Raw genomic sequence first — 18,758 nt, forward strand, 5'->3', positions numbered from 1 at the left:
GAATAAAAGTAAACTCATCAAAACTATGGAATAACTCAAATGTAACTAGAGAAATTATAATACTATTCAAAACAGTTTTCAAAACCTTACAATCAGATAGTCTAAACAGTTTAAAAGTCTGAAATTATTTTTGTATGTTATAAAATATTATTTTCTTACAATATATAATGTTTTTCTTTGAAATGCATGACAGACTAATGAAGAAAAATATGCAATAAAAAAAATCCAGAACGATGCTAATATGAACAATAAAACACCAAGTGGAACATTCTTCTCTACTCTATTGCTTCCATTGCTTACGTAAGTCGCTTTGGATAAAAGCGTCTGCTAAATGACTAAATGTAAATGTAAATGTAATGAGACTAAACGGATTTTGCGGGTTTTATCGCCCCCTGCAGGAAACGCGCATCTATGACACCTCGCTTGTGATTAGACGCCAGCGTGGTGACGTCAGGAGCACGTGTTTTTCGCATCAGATCTGTCACTCACTATGGCTGGTAGAAAGGCAGTGAAAGTTTACCTGGACCTACTATCGCAACCATGCAGAGCTGTACATATATTCCTCAAAATCAACAAAATACCGCACGCGGTGGAATACGTTGCGTTACGTAAAGGTGAGCAGCATAAATGTGGAAGTGTCGATCGTTAGTCTTGAACGCAGTTCATGTAACTTAAAGGTAAAGGGCAGATGGCTTGAATCCAGCTCTGTATAAAGGTTAAGCTGCAGGTGATTTACGTTGTCTTCCAATATGTATTGTCATCTTGCATGATGCTTTCAGTCATTACATAATTATTTACTTAATTTCATTAGCGTAGTTTCATCCTGGTCTTGTTGTGTACATTTACGTATGATAGCAAGAAATGAGTTTCTTTGTTTGATTGTAGGTGAGCAGAGGAGCCCTGAGTTCACCAATCTCAACCCAATGCAGAAGGTGCCTGTGATGGATGACAATGGATTTGTGCTCACTGAGAGGTAAGAAGTATAAATTGACATCTTTGAGAAGACATCATGACATGAAAATGGTTTAAGCATGAATATCTATGTAGGTTTTAGTAATTTTAACATTGACATAACTGAACGGTTGATCTCTTTTTCTGTTACAGTGATGCTATTTTGAAGTATCTGGCAACAACGTACAATGTTCCCGATCACTGGTACCCCAAACATCCAGAGAGGAGAGCCAAAGTGGATGAATACACAGCCTGGCATCACATGAACACACGCTTGCATGCTGCCAAAGTCTTCCTTTTTGAGGCAGGGTCTGACATTCACCGATTCTGATATCGGTCCTTTTTACATACTGCTTAAAACCAATTTAACATATCATTAATATACATCCAGTAATAAAGCTTTCATTTTTTACATTTGTTTTTAAGTTCAGTGTTCTCCTGCAGGTGTTATTGCCACGCATGACGGGACAGCCCACAGACGCCGGGAAGGTTGATAAGGCGTTGGCAGAACTAGAGGAAACACTAGACAAGCTGGAGAAAATGTTTCTGAAGAGACAAGCTTTCCTTTGTGGTGATGACATCTCATTGGCTGATTTGTTAGCTATTTGTGAGCTCATGCAGGTAGGGACGTCCTTGATCACATGTTCTTTAACTCTTTATGTAGCTTTGACTCGGGGTTGGGCATCGTTTCAAATTGATCGATTCCGATTCCAAATTCGATTCTGCCCATCGATTCCAATTCCTAACGATTCTTAGTTTGGATTCCAACGCGGTGAAAGAGTAATAAAAGTCAAGCAAGATCAAACATATTTATTTTGTGCCATTAGTTACAGCTGAACACACGAAAAAGTGTCCTGTGTGAGCCTTCCTTTCGAAAGCGAGGAGATGGTCTCACGTGTAGCATCATGTGCCAGTGTTCTGTCAAATTGTGCTACCCTGTCAACATCCACAAAATAAACCGGTAGGATGATTTTACTATGCAAAATACCCCGTCAGATAGCCCTACCAGCATAAAATAAACATGTAGGAATATCATATTGTATTACCAGTACTGACACTATTGTACTAGTGTCATCGGCGGCTAATGAAGAGCACTTGGAGTCGGCAGTGTGGGCACTCGGGACGTGCAACGAATCAAACGCGGTGCATTCTTGTAATTCGATACGATAAACCAATAGTTTGCCATATTGCTGGTGACACCCGTCTTGCAACATAATAGTTTGTCAAAATAATTATTTAGCTTTGTCTTTTTTTGATTTCGCAAATTGCAGCCACACTTTAGTGTGGCCTCCACGGTCCATCATGTGAACTGACTTGTCATTTAGTATTCGAGTGGAAGGTCCTCGAATTTCGATTCCCAACTTAGATATTAAAGAGTTACAGATACATCAGCTACAAATCTTTGCTCCTCTGATATAAATACTTTTTTTCAGCCTCTGGGTGGCAGAAGGGACATTTTAAAGGACCGACCCAAACTTCTGAGCTGGAAGAGTCGTGTGCAGTCAGCGCTGTCGGATTCTTTTGATGATGCTCACAGCGTTCTCTACCAGTTAAGGGACAAAGCCAAACTGTGAAGCCTTCATCTCCGTGTTAATAATAATTTAGTCTCTACAAAGATAACATTTCATTAATATCGTTAATTTAACAAATGGCCAGTGCTTCTGCAATTTACCTCATTGGTTAAAAAAAGGATTTCTGTATCTTCCATTCAACATGGATTTGCAGTTAAAGTTTCTCATTTGCCCAATATGATGTTGAATTAACTGGTTTGAAGTGAAACATACGGTTAAAGAAAGATTTTTGTGCCAGTAATTTCTATAACTATAAAAATTGTGTACAGTACACAATAGCAATTGAGTAAACAGAAGTTTCTAACAGGAATGTTTGCACATGTAGGCTAAATAAATAAATTATTATAATAAAATAAATAATAATAAAAAAATAGAAAGTCATAATTATGTAATACATTCTCAACAAATATGGACTAGAAAATGTAAAACCATTTTATTGTTGACAAATACGTATTTACAGACTTACACAGTGTTAGACAGCGAATAAAGCTTATGAAAGGAGTTAAAAATAGCCACCAGGAAACAGGAATAAAATGTGTGTAATATCAAGCGGCAGGTTTCCTTTTCGATGATGGTTCACCTTCTTCTCCTTGTGCCTTACGTTTCTGTGATGAAAAACATCAGTTTAAAACACTTCAAAATCAACAACAAATAAAAGACATTTAATGAACAGAAGTGTGTGTCATACCCTGGATGGTTCAGGAAACATTAGCTGTTTTGCAGTGTCTTTCATCTCATCGTCCTATGACCGAGGTCAGAATAATGTTTTTAGGGTGTTGTGGGGTTACAAATCGCATTGATACATAGTATTTAATACCAGAAGGATTTACTCAACAAGATATTCCTATTTTTATTATAAAGCCATAGAGACCATTTCAAAATTATTTTCAGGTTTTCAGTATTTACTAATTCTAGGTACTATATGTGTTTAGATAAAAGTAATTTTTCACTCTATGAACTACTAACAATATTTCTCCCAAATTTCAAATAAAAATATTGTTTCTTTTTACATTTATTTGCCGAAAATTAATAACGTGACAAACAGGTCAGAATAACAGAAAAGGTGCTCTGTATTTTTTCAGATCTCAAATACAGCAAAGAGAACAAGTTCATATTCACTTTTAGGCAATACAACAGTAATATTTGTACATCTATTTTATCAGTTTTTGTCTTGTCATGCTGTCAAGTCTTTCACATTTGTTGGATGCCTTATGTCACACCTGAGGTTTGATTTTGTTGAAATTCAACAAACAATGGACTGGAATGACCACAATACATCTGGAAATGCTGCTTAAATGAACATTTGAAATGGTCTCTTAATGTTTTCGATGGCTGTATGTCTAATATAGTCCACTGTGAATGATCTTTCAATGCATTTAGAAAATCTCGATCGTTCAACTTGCATTGTAAAGCAGATCAAAGTTCATGGGTTCGATTCAGAGTGAACACACATGACAAAACGATTAGCTTTTCTCTTACATAACCAAGCCCTCTTAATGTTTAACTAGTGCATACCAAACACACAGCCAATCATACTGTATAGAGACATTAATATTGAGTCTTTACCTTTAACCATGGATGTTCTAGAGCCTCTTCAACACTGAGACGCTTCTCAGGATCCACAACCAGGAGCTTCTTGATCAAGTCTTTTGCTGAAAAAATATTTTACACACATATTATTTATACATATACAAAACAATATAAAACATACACTATTGGTATAATGTTATAGACAAGGTGCGGGGTGTAGTATGAAATGTACAGTACGAGTTACCTTCGTTCGAGACTTTCTTCCACTGAGACGGGATAAAGCGATAATGACCGTTGATGATCTGCTCTCGAACCGTCATGGTTGTACATTCAGTGTTGAAAGGAGGATAGCCACCCAAACTATCACATTACACACAAACATATTTTTTTGTAATAAATATCATACATGTATATAGTTTTAAGTAGAGCTGTAAATCTTCGCCTGTCTTACGATTCAAAGGGTCATGATTCGATGCATCTTGTCCGCCATTTTTGTTAATAAAAATATACAAACAATTGAACCTCTTCCTCTCAAAATTTATTTCATTTAGCAGCTTTTGTAACAAAACAATGTCAAATTACATGACAACTTGTATGTAACATTGTTTGTATGTAAACACAAAACCCCATTATAGTGCAAAGTAGATATATTCTCAAAAAGTGTCAACCTAATGAACATAAAATGCACAGCTCTGTTTTGCTGGGTTGCTAATAGCTCCAAGTGAAAACGGGAGATGTGATTCCTCATATTTGTTGTGTTTCCAATGTATTTAATCCTGGTTAGACATTTCTTGCACACTGCATGACTTTTATCAAGTAACCCTTTCTCGTCTTCGTAAATTGTGTCCAAAAGTCAGCTTTTAAAACGACAGGGGCATTTTTTTGCACCGGTCGCATCTCACCCTCCGGCATGTCTCTTACTGTGTATGTACACACATCTGACGTTTGTGCTGTTTGAAGGCCATTTTTAGTAATATTTTTAAATAACTTTATAATTAACAGAAACAACAATGTGTGGTATAACATTTTATTTACATTTTTAATAATCGATTATTTCATTATATACATCGATGGAGAATCGCTTTATGTCCGCATCGCCATGCATCATGAAAACTATTATTTTCCAAAGCTCTAGTTTTTAAAGGTTCCAAAAGCAAATAGTTAATCTATTTGACAGCAGCAGCAAAAAAATATTTTTATTTTGAACGAAATCTAATTTGTTTTATTAATCCTAACCAAATACATGTCTTTCTGTAAAATTATTTGTGTGAAGAGCTTGCTTATGCTTTATTAAAATATACTGCATAATGTATTCATAGATTTTAAAATGTGTCCTAATCTTTTTGAGGTCACGGTTTTATAGCATAAATTCAACTTTTTCATAAAGAGAGATGCTTATCAATGCTGCATGCAGTCCAATATTTACTGCGTTTATAGTTAGTTTGCTTGAGCAGATCACATCATGAAAAACACATTAAAGGGTTAGTTCACCCAAAAATATAAATGTTGTCATGATTTACTCAACCTTAAATTATTCCAAATCTGTATACATTTCTTTGTTCTGCTGAACACAATGGAATATATTTGGAAGAATGTCAATAACCATACAGATCTTTTCCCCCCCTGACTCCCATTGTATTTATTTTCACAACTATGGCAGTAAATGGGGGATGAGATCTGTTTGGTTACTGACATTCTTCCAAATATCTTACTTTGTGTTTAGCAGAATTTTTTTTACACAGGTTTGGAATAATCTGAGGATGAGTAAAGTATGACAGAATGTTTTGATGAACTATCCCTTTTATTATGCAGGTAAGTGATTCATGTCAGTCATTCAGCTTTAATCTCCACTCACCAGATAAACAGAAGGACCCCCAGACTCCAGTAATCTACAGCTTTGGTGTAGCCCACAGTAGCAGCATGAGTGAAAACCTCTGGGGCGAGATATGTGGGCGTCCCACAAAGTGTTTTCATTAAAGAGGACTCTTCCAAAATCTTAGACTGATTAAAATCCGTTATCTGTACAGAGGGGAAGCCAGAAACGTGTTATCTGTACTTGTCGAGGTGAGGTTATCAGTGTAAGGACTGTTTCTGTACACATCCTGTTATATCAGGTGCAGGCAACTACACAGACCAAACCTAGCCTGCTTCTGTGAACTTTGTAACGGCTAAATGTTCAACAGACTAATTTTAATTTTGTTTGAAAATACAACAGTTGTTCAGATACCCACCTTTATCAAACAAATGTCGTCATGTGAAGTGAGCAGCACATTCTCTGGCTTCAGATCTCGATGAATGATCCCGTTATTGTGAAGATACTGTTAAGAATAAAACCCAACATGTTTAACTTTTCCAAAAAACAAATTAACAATAAGCAAAAAACGATTGATTTATTTTGGCATTCGTAATGCTAAAAATAGGGTGAATGTAAATTCTACATATTTCTGAACACGTTCGTGTAGTTTTCCTGCCCACACTTGAGAGTATTAAATGGGACTTGAATTTGCCGATGGCAATTGTTTTAAAGCATGCCAAGAATGCAAAATCTGTCAGGGCCGTAGCCATGCAGTTAGTGCAGGTCAAGGCACGGCTCTCAAGTGGGTGACGTGTTTGCATCAACCTCTGAAATAGGACACAGCATTCCTCTATAGACAGAAATGCACAAAAATATACATAACTATGAGGTGTATTAAGACTTTATGAAGCGTTATGGTTTAAATTCCTTTAGAATGAGCTATTTCAATCTACATTTACAGCGGGTCCCCGCTCATGGAAATCGCCATATTTCTACCGTAGCCCTTAACAGATAAACTGTTTCGTAAATACGTTATCTTCTTCGGTAAAGAAGCGGACACGTGACAACATTTTAGTTCTGTGTCAGACGCTGTTGTGCTTCAAAGTGAAAAGTGGAGTAATCCGTTGGTTGCAACTCACGCTAGATCCAGCTCAATTTCATATTTCATACACGGGACCTTCAAAAGAGAATATGAACCTACCGCTACTGCTTTGAGCATCTGATAAAAGTAAAGTTTAGCTGTGTCTTCCTCTAGCTGTTTCTGTGCCTTGATTCTGCCAAACAGCTCTCCACCCTCAACACTGCAAATAACACAGAGATTATATAAATATGCTTTATCACTATAAACGGTAGACACGGTGGATTTAGCGAGTTTAAAAAAATATGATTTGGTTGTGAATCGTGCAGAAGTTATATTTTCCAAATTCATTGTAATCATGCAAAGAGAATGCATTTATATATTGTAAATATTATAAGTGGTGTAAAATATTATGATGTGTTTTATAAGAATACATCTTACCTTGGTATGTATTATTAGTAAATACATTTACCTAGTTGTTATTAACATGCCTATTATTGGCATATTGGCTGTTTATTAGTACTTATAAAGCACATATTCTGCATGACAATACTCTACATCCCAAAACCTTAAGCTAACAACTACCTTGCTAACAAATTAAGAGTTTATTGGGGAAAAAGTCTTAGTTAATGGTTTGTTAATAGCGAGAATTGCCCTCTATAATGAAGCGTGACCTATTTTTTTCTTACTGTTGCAATCTGTAACTTTTACATTTATTGTTATTAAGTTGCAGGTTACTTTACTTTACTTACTGTATCTTTTCATTGCTTGAAGTATATAACATAAAAATTATATTTACTGTTTAACTGTGCACGATACTCAACTTTTAAAAACATTATTATAAACGTACCCTTGTCTAACGTAAGAAACCATTATGAGTGATTTTGATACAAGTTACAGATTGCAGCTAGTTCATGTCAAGTTCTTTTAGATAATAATGCTTGACGCTACAGAATTACTTACTACTCTAGAACAATGTAGTAGGAATCTTCTGTCTGGTAGAAATCTTCCGTTTTGATCAAACATGGCTGCAGGAATAAAAACAATATACTCTATAAGAAAGATCTTTTTCCATCTTTATGGTGCTTAAATAACCTTGAAACCGACTTACATGATCAATTTTCTTTAAAATCTCGATCTCTCTTTCTGCATTTCTCGTGGCCGTCTGTGAAACACATGCATAACATTTTAGTATCAACACGTCTCTTACAATTTGTAATGTACACTGCCACGTAAACAAATCTGGATCATACCCCTATTGATGGAAAATCATTTTTATTTATGGTTTTCAGTGCCACTTTTTTACAGGTTTCCTTTTCGATGGCAAGTTTGACTTCACCACAGACCCCTCTGTTGAAAAAACAAACAAACAAAGAAATGGATTTAAAAGGAAACTAAACTTTATCCCCTTGAAGCAGGGTTACAACAACTATTACTAACTTAAACCTCTTGACCCTCTTAAATTCCCCCTGAATTTGGCATACCCAATTTTAAATGCACACCATATCCACATAGAGTTGTGTAAATACAAATTTTCGTGTCATATTCCAGGAAGCCCCTCCAAATTTCTTAAAACACTGCCGAAAGTGATCAACATTATTGTATGTGTTGTCAGTCCTATGAAAAAGACAAAAAAATAAAGGCGCTTTTTTTCTTTTTCAAAAATCTGCTTTTGAAAGTGTATTACTATGAGCCTGAGTGTCCCAGGAACCGGCAGACAATTGTTCTTGATTCCAATAGGTCTAAACAAATAGAGGAAAAAGGAATATTTCTCGATCATCTGGTATTCAATTATTATTCTAAAAAAAACTCAAGTGTCTTTTTTTCCGTAATTTCTGCCTGAATTTGGCATTCCCAATTTTAAACAGACCCCATAACCAAATACAGTGGTAATAAAAATGTAATAGTTTTGTGTAATTTCACAGTAAACCTCTCAAAATTGCATGTAACACAGCATGTAACAAGCAAAACTTGGTGTCGAGTTTGCTCGTGGTGTTTTGGTCCGCCTCCTGTTGCGCATTGCTTTATCTCAGTCTTTGATTCGCCTATTTGGACAAATATAGGGTCTTCATAGAGGTCAGAGTCTGAGGTCCCATTTAACATGCACCTCATGTGGATAAACAGATTTAACTGAATTTTTTACGATCCAAGATTTTATGTCACGCCGCTGACGCATCACTTTGATGGGAGACATTTGAAGCTGATATATAACTTTTTTTTAAACCCGAAAAGAGGTAGGAATGGACTTATTTTGTTTAAAACAACCCAACAAAAAAGATTCTGTAGCATTTGTGGCTAAGTGTAATGGTGGGACGCAGTTATTAGCTTAGATATTCAATGGATGTTTCGTTTATTTACAAATATCAACTGAATCTATATTCTCTAGAATAAGAGCTTTCATTTAATATCTAACTTGAACATTTTGGACATACTTGAGCGTTCATAAACATACATGATTTTAAAGGGTCTATGACATGGGGATATGATGAATTTCAGCCTAAATAAGTTATTTTATGTACGATAAATGCCAAAATGGTGCACTTCTTCAGAAACAAGAGACTCTAAGCTTTCAAATGATACCCCATATGATAGTTAGAGTTACAGAAATACATGTTAATATTAAGGGAATACCTTTTTTGGACTAATTTTGGACCCGTCTGCGTACCAAATGCAAGCAGTGCTGTCATTACAATCAGCAAACTGTATTTAACCAAATTAAGAGTTTGGTTCCAAAATGAGATAACTCTGTTTTTTCTGAAATCATGTTTTAATTGTGGATTCCAATTAATGTCAATCAAACTGCAGTTGTTTTGTTTTGATTTATGCCATCCATCAATCCATCTTCTTCCGCATTCTTCCAGGGCCGGGTCGCGGGGGCAGCAATCTAAGCAGGGATGCCCAGACTTCCCTCTCCCTAGACACTTCCTCCAGCTCTTCCGGGGGGACACCGAGGCGTTCCCATGCCAGCCGGGAGACATAGTCCCTCCAGCATGTCCTAGGTCGTCTACGGGGTCTCCTCCTCTCCTTCCTTTCCGGGAAGGCGACCAGGGGGCATCCGGAAAAGATGCCCGAGCCACCTCAGCTGGCCCCTCTCGATGTGGAGGAACAGCGGCTCTACTCTGAGATTCTCCCTAGTGACCAAGCTTCTCACGCTATCTCTAAGGGATCGCCCGGCCACCCTGCGGAGAAAGCTCATTTCGGCCGCCTGTATCCGGGATTTTGTCCTTTCGGTCATGACCCACAGCTCATGACCATAGGTGAGAGTAGGAACGTAGCTTGACCGGTAAATCAAGAGCTTCGCCTTGCAGCTTAGCTCCTTCTTCACCACGACAGACCGGTACAGCGACCGTATTACTGCAGAAGCTGCACCGATCCGTCTGTCAATCTCCCGTTCCATCCTTCCCTCACTCGTGAACAAGACCACCAGATACTTGAACTCCTCCACTTGAGGCAGGAACTCTCCACCAACCTGAAGGGAGCAAGCCACCCTTTTCCGACTGAGAACCATGGCCTCAGATTTAAAGGTGCTGATTCTCATCCCAGCCGCTTCACACTCGGCTGCAAACCGTCCCAGTGCATGCTGAAGGTCCTGCCTTCTTTATTATTTATGCCATAATTAATAACTAAAAAATACTGCCAGCTAACAGAATAAAAACATGATAACAATAGAAAACATGATTTTTATCATCTCATTTTGGAACCAAACTCTTTAAATATTGTGAAACTCAAATTCACTTACGTTCCGATCTTTCTGGCTATGTGGTACTTGTTGCTGAACTCTGCTGGGAGGTTCGGTTGGTCATTGCCCATCTTATCAATAAACATAAACACTGGCAAGACACAAACACACTCAAAAACCAATCAACCAAGAGACAGTTCATCCCAAAATAAAAATTCTACAATGTCACAAACTCACAGAACCTGAAACATGTTTATACCTTGGTGTTTCTGTTCTGCCAGCGCTATGACAGAGTTGTTGCTCAGGACGCGCTTATTGCCTTGTCCTATTTTATCTTCATCCACCCACGTGCCGTTACCACTCAAGTCCTCAATGTACACAAGATTTTCATCCTAAAACAGCAGCAGAGAAAAACACCCAATGTTGTGTAAGCATTTCTTTTACCGTTTGTTGTAGAGATCAATATTATAACATGGTAAAATGTGAATACTATAGATAAGAAACAAAACACATTCACACAACAACAACGGATAAACAATCAATAATTTAGTATACACTGTTTCAATAATGTACATTTCTTATTGCAAATATATTAATAAGCATGCAATAATAATAATATTCCTTCATGAAAAGAGACAGTCTTGATTTGTAGAGTAGCTCATATACAACGCCCTGAACACAAGTTTTTAATCTAATAGTTACAAAAGATTTTCTCTCTATAGATTAATATGCAACGTGAAAAATCCCTTGCTTATCACTTGAAAATTCAGTGTAAAGAAGGACACTTCATGAAAAACAAAGAGTGAAGTATTAGTCTGTCATTATTTGGCTCACCCTGAAAATCCTAAAGTGGTTCTTGCTGTAAGTGTTGAAACGTGCTGATTTTCTGACAACAGAAGACTTAAAAATATAGTCGCACTGTCTGTCTCTTCCGAACGAGTACTGGTTTTCCACACAGTCTGAAAAAACAACGAACATCAGGTCACATTCCTGATACAAATGCATTAACAGTGCATTACAAGGTTTAAATACGTGAATTCTGGTATTATTGCGTTCATTATTTAGCTTCTTCAAATGAGGCAAACTATTTACTTAACTGAGAACATTAAATCCCTGCACCAGGGGAATGACGCGGCCCCAAACCTGAGGCTGAGGTTCTTCCTCATCTTCAGGAATAGACTGTAATTCCTGCACAGGGACTGTGTCCACTGAACTCAATGTCCCTGAACCCGAGGAGGAGCCCTGACTTGATGGTGTCGGGGCGGATGACGAACTGGACCCGGGCTGTGATTGGGTTTGGGACTGGGATTGTGACTGGCCACTTGGTCCAGCTTCTTCAGACATGATGTTCTCTTACTCTGGAGCAAGAAAAACAAAATGTAAGAACATCACAGCTGGTTTACAATGCAACATCACCACACATTCATAATACATTGTGTGATACAGTATTCATGCAATGTGCTCTGCTTTAAACTGCACATTTTAGCAAATGTAGAAGGTCATCCAGATTCCATATAAATTGACAAACTAAAAAAAGAGAAGTGTGCTATTCTAAACATAGACAAAATCATTTTGCAGCACTTCAAAGCTTTAGACAGACGCAACCAAACTGAACTAAAAACGTTTATTTGAAGCTTCAGATTAATCATATCACATTCACACCTTTTTTGTGCCATTAGTGATGCTTTCACATATTCAAATCAACACACATTTTTTGGTGTACACCTGCACCTTGAAAGTGTGTATTTTACACGTGGATGACTTGATGTTATTAGTATTTTTAAATGAAGGCAAATATAAAAGTATAAAGGTGACACAAACAAACTTGAATCGAAAGATGCTGAGTGACCTTTCAAGGAAATGCATTGATAATGCGTGACCATGTAAACTTAACTTCTGAGACTAAACTCATGCACGACCCGGAATCAACGTAAAGCCTTAATATTTAACAAGACAGACAGATTGGAGAAAAATGGGCACAGAACAAAAATCATTAGTTTTTGACAAGGCTTGCACACAGCACATGCTGCGATTTGCCTCCGTTGATTTACGGATATACCAAGCGGTCAAGGAAGCTCTGTTGTTTTTATACCGCGCAAATATTCATTAGTATACATCGACATTATAAACGTTACTATTCTGCGTTTGCAATTGCACATCAATATTCATACCTTTGTCAAGTCGTGTTTAACATATAAATGAATCCTTGCACAATTGGAATATCAGGCAGCATGGGCACCTCATCAATCTGCCGGGAAAACACTTCCCATGAGTTTCAAGTGAACGTCCCATAACATCGTTCGGCCAATCAGAACTGAACGCAAAGTGTCACGGGAAATGTAGTTTCTATGTTGGTTCTGTTTCAATAATAAATATAAAAACGATAGTAATAATAATATAAAATAGAGAACCACAAAGAGAAGTAAAACGTCTGTTGTTGTATATTTTCCTTTCTGCCTTCTCCTTTTTCCTGGAAGTGTTCTAAAATACTGATTTGCTTTAATTGAGTTTGTAAATGTGGTACCGTGTCTCCACATTCCAGCAGCCACTGTGTATCCAAACCTTTATTTTGACACAATTTCAAACATATGACCGGAAGCGAGGGTCTCGTGCTTTTAAACGCGGTTACAGTGGACAGACATGGAAACATTAAACAGATTTCTGTTTTTAAAAACGTTTCAAGGATTAAGGCATGCACACGGTTTTATATTTAAAGGACAGAGTCTTGCGCCTGGAGTTAAGTGTTATGCTTTAGCGCGATGTTTCACTTCTCACTTCTCTCAGTACATGAAGGTCGTGTTTCATAAAGCAGCTAAAGCAAACTTGACACGGAACTACAGGTTCTTATGCACTGTTACAGCCAACAGAGTTTGTTGGAACTGTGGATCTTCTACTGAATTATTTTTCTGTTCATCCTGTAAAGTCATCCAGCCTCCCCGTGACGACATCAATTATTTTCAGATATTGAACTGGTGAGTTAACTGGTTTTTGATAAAGTTATACCTCATACATATCATGTATATCATTTACACATATAAATGCAATGTGTGTTTCAATGCATACCATGGATCTACGCTTTTCTTTCTGTCTTTTCATCATTTATTCTCCCTTTTCTTTTCTGAACCCTTGTCTCTTACTTGTAGATTAGAACACAAAATGTGACATTTTAGTAGCCTACCATTTCATATATTCATACAAACCTGAAATGTTTTCTTCTTACAGAATGGGCTGGGTATTTTTAAAACAACTGTTTGTTTTTTAAAGAAGAAAAGTCATGCTGACTAAAACAACATGATGATATTTAAAAGTCCTTTACATTTCTCAGTAAAATTTTCCTTTAATGTATTAGTTGTAGAAAAACTCACCAGAAACATTTATAGTTTATGTCTCTCTTTCCTCAGTGAAGAAAAGTTTTCGTTGGACACCAAGAAACTTCAGAAAAGATTTGTTGAACTACAAAGATATCTCCATCCTGACAACTTCAGCCAGAAATCATTGGTACTGACATGCACAATAAGAAATTTATTATGCAACGCTTCACATATGTCAATGTTGCAATCAGGGTGTAGTGACATCCCATCATTTGTGATGACCTTGTGTGGCATTGTGATGCTGGGCAGGCATAGCAGATGTTCACAAATGCTCTAGTTAAAATGTTGAGATCACAGTAATACAGCATTTGATTTAAGAGGGTAGTTTATTGGTTTTAGTCATATATCTAAAAGTGTCATAAAAAGAAATGAATTCATGTGTGGCATCGCAATTAAAATAACACAAAATACTATAACCAGTATTACATCATGTATTAAGCTCCACGCAACTAGTTTCTGCCATATGTAGGATGCATTTTCTGAACAGATTTTGATGGTGTAAAAAGGTTTGAAGCTAAATGTAATTTATTTACTTTTTCTTTTGACTTTTGGGATGAAATGTAACCTACGTGCATACATGACTTTCACCCTAGTTCCTTTAGTCCTCTTCATGCACATTCCTAGTTTAGACTTATGCATATCTGTTTAGATGCGAAAGGTAAAGCAGATACATGCGATCATTCATACAAGCCTGAAGACAGCTCGTGGCTGATTGGTGCGTGCGTTATGTACCCGCCGTGTCTCCTGACAGCAAAAGCAAGCTTGATGTTCATTCTCCAGGGTCTGGCAACCCTGACAGATGAAATTTTTTTCTTCTGCAAGTCATTTCTTTCGTTTCTCACCTCTTATTCCACCTGACGTCTCGTTGACGAATCTCATCACAGCTCAGACCCTCTGCGTCCACCCACACGCTGAGATCCTTCAGGAAAAAAACACAATTATCAACATGGCTGTTTTTTTTTTTTGACAATTCGCAGCATTCCTGAGAGGAACTCCTAACCGCAAACACAGAATTTTTCATGATGTCTTAAAGTAAATGTGACATCCGTACGTAATCAATATAACGTTCAAGAAGTTTGAAAAGTTGAGCTTTTGTTTTGATACGCTTGCTACTTCCTAAAATCAGTCTCCTGGTAATATTCTTTGTAGCTTTGTGTTGCATGATAAAAGAATGCATCTTATTTGATGTGATCTGCTCCTGTTTACAGAAAGAACAAGAGAATTCAGAAACACAGTCAGCCCTGGTGAACAAAGCTTACAGAACGCTACAGAAACCTCTGAGTCGGGCTATCTACATGGTAATTTCTTTTTTGGTAGAGTTTATTGAGTATGAGAGAGAAGGGGGTTGTAAACAACGGCCACAACAACAATTTTGACAATGTAGTCACACTACGTCTATACAGTACATAGTAAAATTTAAAACCAATTGGAAGCAAATCTGACGCAAAACTGAGAAAAACACCTGTTGGCAAATATGTTGTCTAATCTTTGACACACACTGAAATGAAATGGGTGCAGTTTATACCTTTCCTGAGAAACTTTGCTGAACTTGTAATCTATTAATAGAGCTAAAGCGGTCTCCTATTTGTAACCTGATTCAGTTTCCCCTTTATAACCTGAATCTTCTGCTCTAGCTGGAGCTGCGAGGCATTTTATTGGAGGAGGGTACGGATGCCACTGCCGACCCTGCGATTCTTCTCGAGGTCATGGAGGTCAACGAAAGCCTCGCAGAGACTCGGAACCAAGATGAGGTCTACGCTATTGGGCAGTCAGTGCGCGGTGTGTAGGACAAAAAGCTCCATATCTTGCTCCATGCCTACGTACTGTATGTGGCTTGTAGCCTGTTTATTGTATATGGCGGTTTGTTGATCTAGGTTCATTCAATTAGAAAGTTCAATGTTTCCTGGCTTTATTTTTGTGTTTGATTCATTCAGTGATAGTTCAGTGTGGTTACAGCATAATGCTTGTTTTGGAATTTCTTTGACAAAGGATATTGACATTATTTTCTGCCGTTCCCCCCTATTTTTTCACCAGATAAACTAAAGGATTTGACTGAACAGATGAATTTGTCTCTGAACAAAGGTTTGTTTTGCTTTCTTCAAACTGTGACTTCCCAAATCTGACAGACATTCACTTCCAGGGCCGCATGCACCTTTCCTTGGCATGGGATTGGGAAATTGCTGGTTTTGTGTTTGACTCGCAGGTTTCTTTTTGCAGGTGATCTGCTGACCGCAAAAAGCCTTCTGGTCCAAATGAAGTACTTGTCAAATATAGAGGAGAAGGTGAAAAAGAGAATTACAGAGAGTTGGTAAGGAAGCGTGAACAATTGTAAATAATTTAAACTTCCTTGTTTTGTCAGCCCCAGCGCTGTTAAAGCTTCACACTTGTGTTTGCACATTTTAATCATACTATTTAATGTTATTTGTGTAGGCTATATTATTATTGTTGGCAACTGAATAAATACACTTAATTTAATCTATTGTCAAAGGCAGTGTTTTTCATTGTAAGGGTAATAAAATGTATTAAAGATATGAAATAATAAACTAAGATATAAAAATATTTATTTTTGGTTTGCAGTCATATATTGTTAACAATACTATGAATTAAAAATGTACCTAATCAATTTTAATGTGGGACATTTATGCTTTTCCTTTTGAAAGAGTATATCTTTATTAATAATATTTATGTGTACTTTTTATTGCTCTTTTGTTCAATGCCTTCTTTAATTAAAAAAATAAAATAAAAAAATAATATACATATATAAAAATAAACAAATGCAAATTATATAAAATGTAAATATAATATAAATATAAAAATATATTGTTCAATATTATTGTTCAAAGCCTAATTTTATAAAAACATAATATAAAATGTAAAGTAAAAAACCTATCTTAAACAGTCTCTTGTTTTAAAAACAAATATACTGACTTACTCAATGCAGTAGCTGCATTCAGCGTTAAAATGTGAAATCCTACAAGACAAAATCTGTGTAAGAAAGTATTTTTTAGCCAATCCTGTTTGAATCTCGAGTGCTTGTACGCATACAATCTCTGCAATGCTCATTGTGATAAATGTTTTTCATTTCTCTCTAATGGAGACTGATTCATTAATTGGAGCAGGATTTTACATGATGTCATTACTCTGGACATGTAGTTTAACATCCATCTCTTATTAGATACTGCAGAGACAGGGTTTCGTTATTGTACCAGTTTGTACAATCGCTTACGGTGCTATATGAATTAAATGACATAATAACGGGCCTATCCAACCAGGATGTATATGTAATGTAATATAATTGAATAGGAGAGTTGGTAAGAAACAAGGTGTAAAGTTTTTAATGACCTGTAGAGGGAAGCATGTGACCTTACCATATGGGTTTTGAGTGGGTGGCTATGTACTGCAGGTAAAAACCTCAATAACTCTGTGAATTATAGGTTTATGAAATTTATATTCCTCTCATAACGGAAGAGTATCGCCTGAGCTGCTTTTATATTACAGTCTGACACTTAGATTTAAATGCACATAAAAACATGTTTTTTGGCTCTATTTCAGATAGAGATCAAGAAAATATTTATTTCCTTAAGCCGAGGTTGTACACAAATTACTATTGATTATTCTTAACCATTTCTTTTCTATTGTTCATACACCTGGCAAAAGGGATAGTTCATCCCCCCAAAAACCTTCACCATTTACTCACCCTCATTCCATTTTAAATCTGTATGAATTTGTTTCCACGGCAGAACACAAAGAAGATATTTTGAAGAACGTTGGTAACCAAACAACATTGCAACATTGAATTCTATTGTATGAATACATTTCTCAAAATATCTTCTTTTGTTTTCCAGAGAAATAATATTTTTTTAATTTGAAGAAATGTTTTATTTTGGTGTTTTTTTATTAGAAATGTGCTCTGTTGAGGAGAGATGTGCTTTTCTAAGCGATTAGACATTTCAATTACCTGAAAGACGAGAAAACATTAAAAAAATCCTAAAGATTAACAATTAAGTAGAAGCTCGAGCAATAGACCAGAATATCAAAGAGAGCTTTACGAATTCCGGATCCCTGCAAGAGTTTAACTCCCCTACTTCTGATTGGTTCATTCACTTAGGATGCTGCTTTGTGATTGGTCCGTATCTCTAAAGCCCGCCCTCACACCTAATCCTAAACTTCATAGGGGGAAACAGGGGAGTCATAATCTCACAGAGGGTCTGATTTTGATACGACACGGCACTATGTAAAGTAATAATTTCAAGTAAATGCTAAACTGCAATCATCAACGTCGACGACACAACATACAACACCAGAAAAAAAATGGAGTTTGGAAAAGAGCTTAATGATGCCAGTTCACATTTAGTCTTCAATTTAAATCTGTGTAATACCACTGGAGCAGTGCCCTGTGGATGTACCGCTGCAAACCCGACTCGCCTTGCTTGTTTATTAAGTCAAGAACAACAACGTCACGTTCCTCAGTCTCGCTCACAGGAGAACGGTTTCCTTAATACATGTAGATGTGCTGAAAATTAAACCACAGCGCAGACAGAGCGAGAGAGTGAATGTGGGAGGCCATCTGATGTGATTATGATTCATTCTCTAATCGGAAAGCATCTACCGCTCTGCCAAATTAATGGAAAAACATGATCGACCACTTCTGAAGCTACTGCTGTGTCCAGCTACTCCTTCAAATTGGGTTTGAAAGAAAGAAGAGAATGAGACATTATACTTTGAGGGTGTGCAGGGAAGAGAAAAACAAATGTTAAACCATCAGCGGAGGGGAAATTGAGTT

At 36.8% G+C, this 18,758-nt stretch overlaps 3 protein-coding genes across 3 annotated transcripts; 2 read left to right on the plus strand and 1 right to left on the minus strand.

Moving 5' to 3' along the window:
- Positions 1–470: 470 nt before the first annotated feature.
- Positions 471–3,197, plus strand: gstt2 (glutathione S-transferase theta 2). Its single transcript, XM_056746891.1, has 5 exons — positions 471–614; positions 886–973; positions 1,105–1,255; positions 1,396–1,572; positions 2,385–3,197. The coding sequence occupies exons 1-5, from the start codon at positions 491–493 to the stop codon at positions 2,523–2,525; spliced, it is 681 nt and encodes a 226-aa protein (XP_056602869.1). The 5' UTR covers positions 471–490; the 3' UTR covers positions 2,526–3,197.
- chek2 (checkpoint kinase 2) lies at positions 2,941–12,869 on the minus strand. The gene is made up of 15 exons (XM_056746889.1): positions 12,776–12,869; positions 11,702–11,962; positions 11,439–11,563; positions 10,864–10,996; positions 10,665–10,755; positions 8,179–8,275; positions 8,037–8,090; positions 7,889–7,953; positions 7,049–7,148; positions 6,284–6,370; positions 5,908–6,071; positions 4,297–4,412; positions 4,089–4,174; positions 3,211–3,264; positions 2,941–3,127 (listed from the first exon to the last, which is right to left on the minus strand). The coding sequence occupies exons 2-15, from the start codon at positions 11,946–11,948 to the stop codon at positions 3,068–3,070; spliced, it is 1,479 nt and encodes a 492-aa protein (XP_056602867.1). The 5' UTR covers positions 11,949–11,962; positions 12,776–12,869; the 3' UTR covers positions 2,941–3,067.
- Positions 12,870–13,205: 336 nt separating this feature from the next.
- Positions 13,206–16,598, plus strand: hscb (HscB mitochondrial iron-sulfur cluster cochaperone). Its single transcript, XM_056746356.1, has 6 exons — positions 13,206–13,576; positions 14,006–14,102; positions 15,184–15,273; positions 15,610–15,754; positions 16,010–16,057; positions 16,193–16,598. Exons 1-6 carry the CDS (start codon positions 13,245–13,247, stop codon positions 16,285–16,287), a joined length of 807 nt encoding a protein of 268 aa, XP_056602334.1. The 5' UTR covers positions 13,206–13,244; the 3' UTR covers positions 16,288–16,598.
- The last annotated feature ends 2,160 nt before the right edge of the window (positions 16,599–18,758 follow it).

The sequence above is a fragment of the Triplophysa dalaica genome, chromosome 4, assembly GCF_015846415.1.
Source record: "Triplophysa dalaica isolate WHDGS20190420 chromosome 4, ASM1584641v1, whole genome shotgun sequence".
NCBI lineage: Eukaryota > Metazoa > Chordata > Actinopteri > Cypriniformes > Nemacheilidae > Triplophysa > Triplophysa dalaica.

What these genes read in the sequence shown, in the direction of transcription:
- chek2 (XM_056746889.1), bottom strand. Translation starts at nt 11,948, where the DNA reads ATGTCTGAAGAAGCTGGACCAAGTGGCCAGTCACAATCCCAGTCCCAA. An exon ending in ATGATTTTCCATCAATAGGG is followed by an intron (nt 8,091 to 8,178) that starts GTATGATCCAGA and finishes TGTGTTTCACAG; the next exon opens with ACGGCCACGAGAAATGCAGA. An exon ending in GAAGAAAGTCTCGAACGAAG is followed by an intron (nt 4,175 to 4,296) that starts GTAACTCGTACT and finishes ATATTTTTTCAG; the next exon opens with CAAAAGACTTGATCAAGAAG.
- hscb (XM_056746356.1), top strand. Translation starts at nt 13,245, where the DNA reads ATGGAAACATTAAACAGATTTCTGTTTTTAAAAACGTTTCAAGGATTA. An exon ending in TATTTTCAGATATTGAACTG is followed by an intron (nt 13,577 to 14,005) that starts GTGAGTTAACTG and finishes CTCTTTCCTCAG; the next exon opens with TGAAGAAAAGTTTTCGTTGG. An exon ending in TGAGTCGGGCTATCTACATG is followed by an intron (nt 15,274 to 15,609) that starts GTAATTTCTTTT and finishes CTTCTGCTCTAG; the next exon opens with CTGGAGCTGCGAGGCATTTT.
- gstt2 (XM_056746891.1), top strand. Translation starts at nt 491, where the DNA reads ATGGCTGGTAGAAAGGCAGTGAAAGTTTACCTGGACCTACTATCGCAA. An exon ending in GGATTTGTGCTCACTGAGAG is followed by an intron (nt 974 to 1,104) that starts GTAAGAAGTATA and finishes TTTCTGTTACAG; the next exon opens with TGATGCTATTTTGAAGTATC. An exon ending in CTATTTGTGAGCTCATGCAG is followed by an intron (nt 1,573 to 2,384) that starts GTAGGGACGTCC and finishes ACTTTTTTTCAG; the next exon opens with CCTCTGGGTGGCAGAAGGGA.